Genomic DNA, 3,093 nt, shown 5'->3' on the forward strand with positions numbered 1-3,093 from the left:
GGGGAGGAAAGGGGAGCGGTGGGCAAGGTCACCGCCAAGGGGATGCTGCTAGGGGCCAGGTGGCATCGGCAGCACTGCTGGGGGAAACACACAGCACCGGGAGCTGGGGAGCACGGCCAGAGACACATATGGCACCGAACCGCTGCCTGGGGAGACTCCCATGGGGAGACCAGTTTGGGGACAGTAGCCACAAGACGAACCCATCTAGGGACAGCAAGCTGCAGGAAGAGGGCGGAGACACAGGACGGAGCCCCGGCTGGGCGCTGGCCGGGCAGCCCTCTCCCCCCCACCCACTCTGAGCGACGGACGATGCCGTGCCGACGTGGCCCTCCCGACCCCGCCGCGGCCGCGGCCCCGGCCCAGCCCCAGCCCCAGCCCCAGCCCCAGCCCCAGCCCGCCGTGCCCCATCCGCCGCCCCACGCACCCCCACTCACCGGTCACGCTGCGAGGGGCGGGGCCGAGATGCCAGGGGGCGGGGCTAAAGCAGGGGGAGGTTTGCGGGCGGGCGCCGAGGGGGCGTGACCAAGGCCAGGCCGGGGGCGGAGCCCCATGAGGAGGCGGGGCCAGGAACGGGGCCGCGTTCCCTCCACGTGGGTGGCCCCGGCGTGGCTGAGCCCGCGGCAGCCGCAGCCCCACAGCCGCTGGAACGGGTAAGGGGGGAAAAACCAGAGGAGGGCGGGAGGAGGACCAGCCCAGCGCCTCCACAACCCCCGCCCCAAGCACTCCACCTCCCGCTCTCGCTCCTCCAGCTTTAATTGAGGTAAAGCACTTTGGTGTCGGGCAGCACACAGGGGCTCAGCACCACACAGCACCCTCCTCCCTGCCCCCATACCCCTCTTGCCCCATTCCCTCTCCTTACAACAGGAGAGGTTCCCCTCCCTCCCAACCCTTCCCTCCCCCCCAAACCCTGCCCTCTGTCACTAGCCCCCTAGCACAGAGGGCAGGAGAGGGCAACCCCACCACCTCCAGGCATCCCGACAGCGAGCTGCCAGCAGGCAATTTAGGGCTGTCTCCAACAGGTCTGCTACACCACTACAGAAAAGGGGTGCAGGGCTCCCTGCTCAGTCTGGCCTGGCTAGCACCTGATCAAGAACAACAGCAGCACCCCCAGACCCATTGGTGCCAGGGGGCCAGGGGCACCCCCACGAGGTCCAGCTGGCTGCTGGCAGGAGTTGCCCTGCCAGCCCTGGTAACAGTGACAGCGGAAATGGGTCCGTAGGAAGTGGATGTCAGTAGGAGACAGGTGGCCCTTGGCCCAGATGAGAGGACGCTGGGGCTGCTCCTCATCCCGTCGCTGCAGCTGGAAGGTGGCAGGGTTGAGGTGCAGGAAGACGTTGGCGGTGCTGTTCTGGCGCAGGCAGCGGCCCTGTCCCTGGCACAGTATTGCGCTGCAGTGCTGCGCTGCCGTTGTCACATTGACAATGTAGCGGCCCAGGTCTCCTTCCATATAATCCTTGATTGTCTGGCATGACTCCTGGTGGGAAAAAAAAAAAACAAAAAAACACGGGTATCAGGGGTATGCTGGGGTGTCCCAGGGAGAGAAACACTCCACATGCAGAGATCACCCCAGTCTCAAGCTGCAGGTGCCTGGGCAGAAATTGGACATACCCGGTTTTTGGTGTACTCCACGTCACCCCAGAAAATGACCCCAGCTGCTCCCAGTGCTGCGCTCTCGCCGATGGTAGAGATGAGGTCCGGCTGTGGGGACAGAGCCTGGTTAGTGCCTGTGAGCCCCATGCAGCACAGTGCGTCCAAGAGACACGTGGAGGCAGAGGGCCATCCCAGCCCCGCAGGGACCAGCCTACTCCCAGACCCAACTCTCCAGGGCCAGGGCACCCAGGAGCCGTGGGCTCTCACACCCCACTGCCTGCTTCAAGGACCCCACATCTGGTGGCACCAGGCTGGTGGACGCTGTCACCAGTCCCTCTGGCAGAGAACAAAACCATCAGTGCCACTGGAAGAGGCAGGTCCTGCCGCCCAGCTGGGGACAGCAAAAACACAGGGTGACTGTGGCACTGCCACGGTGGCTGAAGCCACCACACTCCAGGGAGCAGTACATGGCTGGCCCAGAACCTCTTCTCCATGGCTTGACACCACCCATGGGCAGTACGAGGACATCCCAATGGCACCGCCGTGGGTCTGGACTCCTCACTATGGGGCAGCCCCACCACCAGCCCTACCTGGCTGAGCACATCCATCTTGCGGGTGTAGGTGGGCCGCGTGTAGACGAAGACAGGCAGGCTGTAGCCCTCGTGGTGCTGCTGCGAGATGCGCATGGCCTCCATCACCCGCGCCCGGACAAACTTCCGGCTGTTGGGTGTGGAAGCCAAGAGCGGGTCGAGGTAGATGGAGGGGTAGAGCGCCAGGCTCTCATTCCACAGCCACGCCAGCTGGTCATTGCGCGTCTTCTCCACATCGGGGCACTGCCCTGTGTAGCTCTCCTTGTTCTTGCTGTAGTCGTGGTTGTAGCAGTCGGGGAAGAGGTAGTACCCCCAGAGCTGCTTGGGCCGGAAGCTCTTGGCATAGCGCAGCGTTCTCACCATGAACTGCCGCGCAGACGACTCGAACTCGAAGACCGCCTGCTTGTTCACCTCCTCTGGGGACAAGTGCGGCTGTCGCTTCTTCACCAGCTCCCGTGACTTCTCCTGGTACACGTCCTTGGGCTTCCAGTTGCGCACCCAGATGGGCCGCCACTCCTCCCAGTCGATGACCGCCAGCCCCTCCGAGGTGGCCGAGCGGATGTACTTGCCGATGCCTTCCTGCAGCCGGGCCAGGTGCTCAGACAGGCTGCTCAGCTGCGGCACGCCGCCGTTGATGGGCTCCCACCGCTTGTTGTAGTACGGGTAGAGCCCCAGGCGCTCCTTGTAGAAGATGGTGAGGTTCTGGTCCACGAAGCCCTCGTTGGGCGACGCGTGCAGGTCGAAGATGCTGAAGTCCAGGGCCACCTGGAAGCGGGGCTTGCAATCCTGCGTGGGCGCGTTCCAGGCCACCAGGAAGGGCCGTCGGGTCAGCAGCGGCGCAGCCGACGGTTTCTCGGGGGACTGCCGGGCCAGGACCGCGGGCAGCAGCCAAGGCAGCGCCAGCGCCAGCGCC

The 3,093-nt window shown here is 65.0% G+C and overlaps 1 protein-coding gene across 1 annotated transcript; it reads right to left on the reverse strand.

Moving 5' to 3' along the window:
* Window positions 393-3,092, reverse strand: HYAL2 (hyaluronoglucosaminidase 2; the record flags this gene model as incomplete). The annotated part of the gene is made up of 3 exons (XM_021409635.1): window positions 393-1,474; window positions 1,609-1,698; window positions 2,181-3,092. Coding segments are annotated over 3 exons (1,401 nt in total), but the record flags the coding sequence as incomplete, so codon positions are not given.

This window comes from Numida meleagris, chromosome 11, assembly GCF_002078875.1.
Source record: "Numida meleagris isolate 19003 breed g44 Domestic line chromosome 11, NumMel1.0, whole genome shotgun sequence".
Classification (NCBI taxonomy): domain Eukaryota; kingdom Metazoa; phylum Chordata; class Aves; order Galliformes; family Numididae; genus Numida; species Numida meleagris.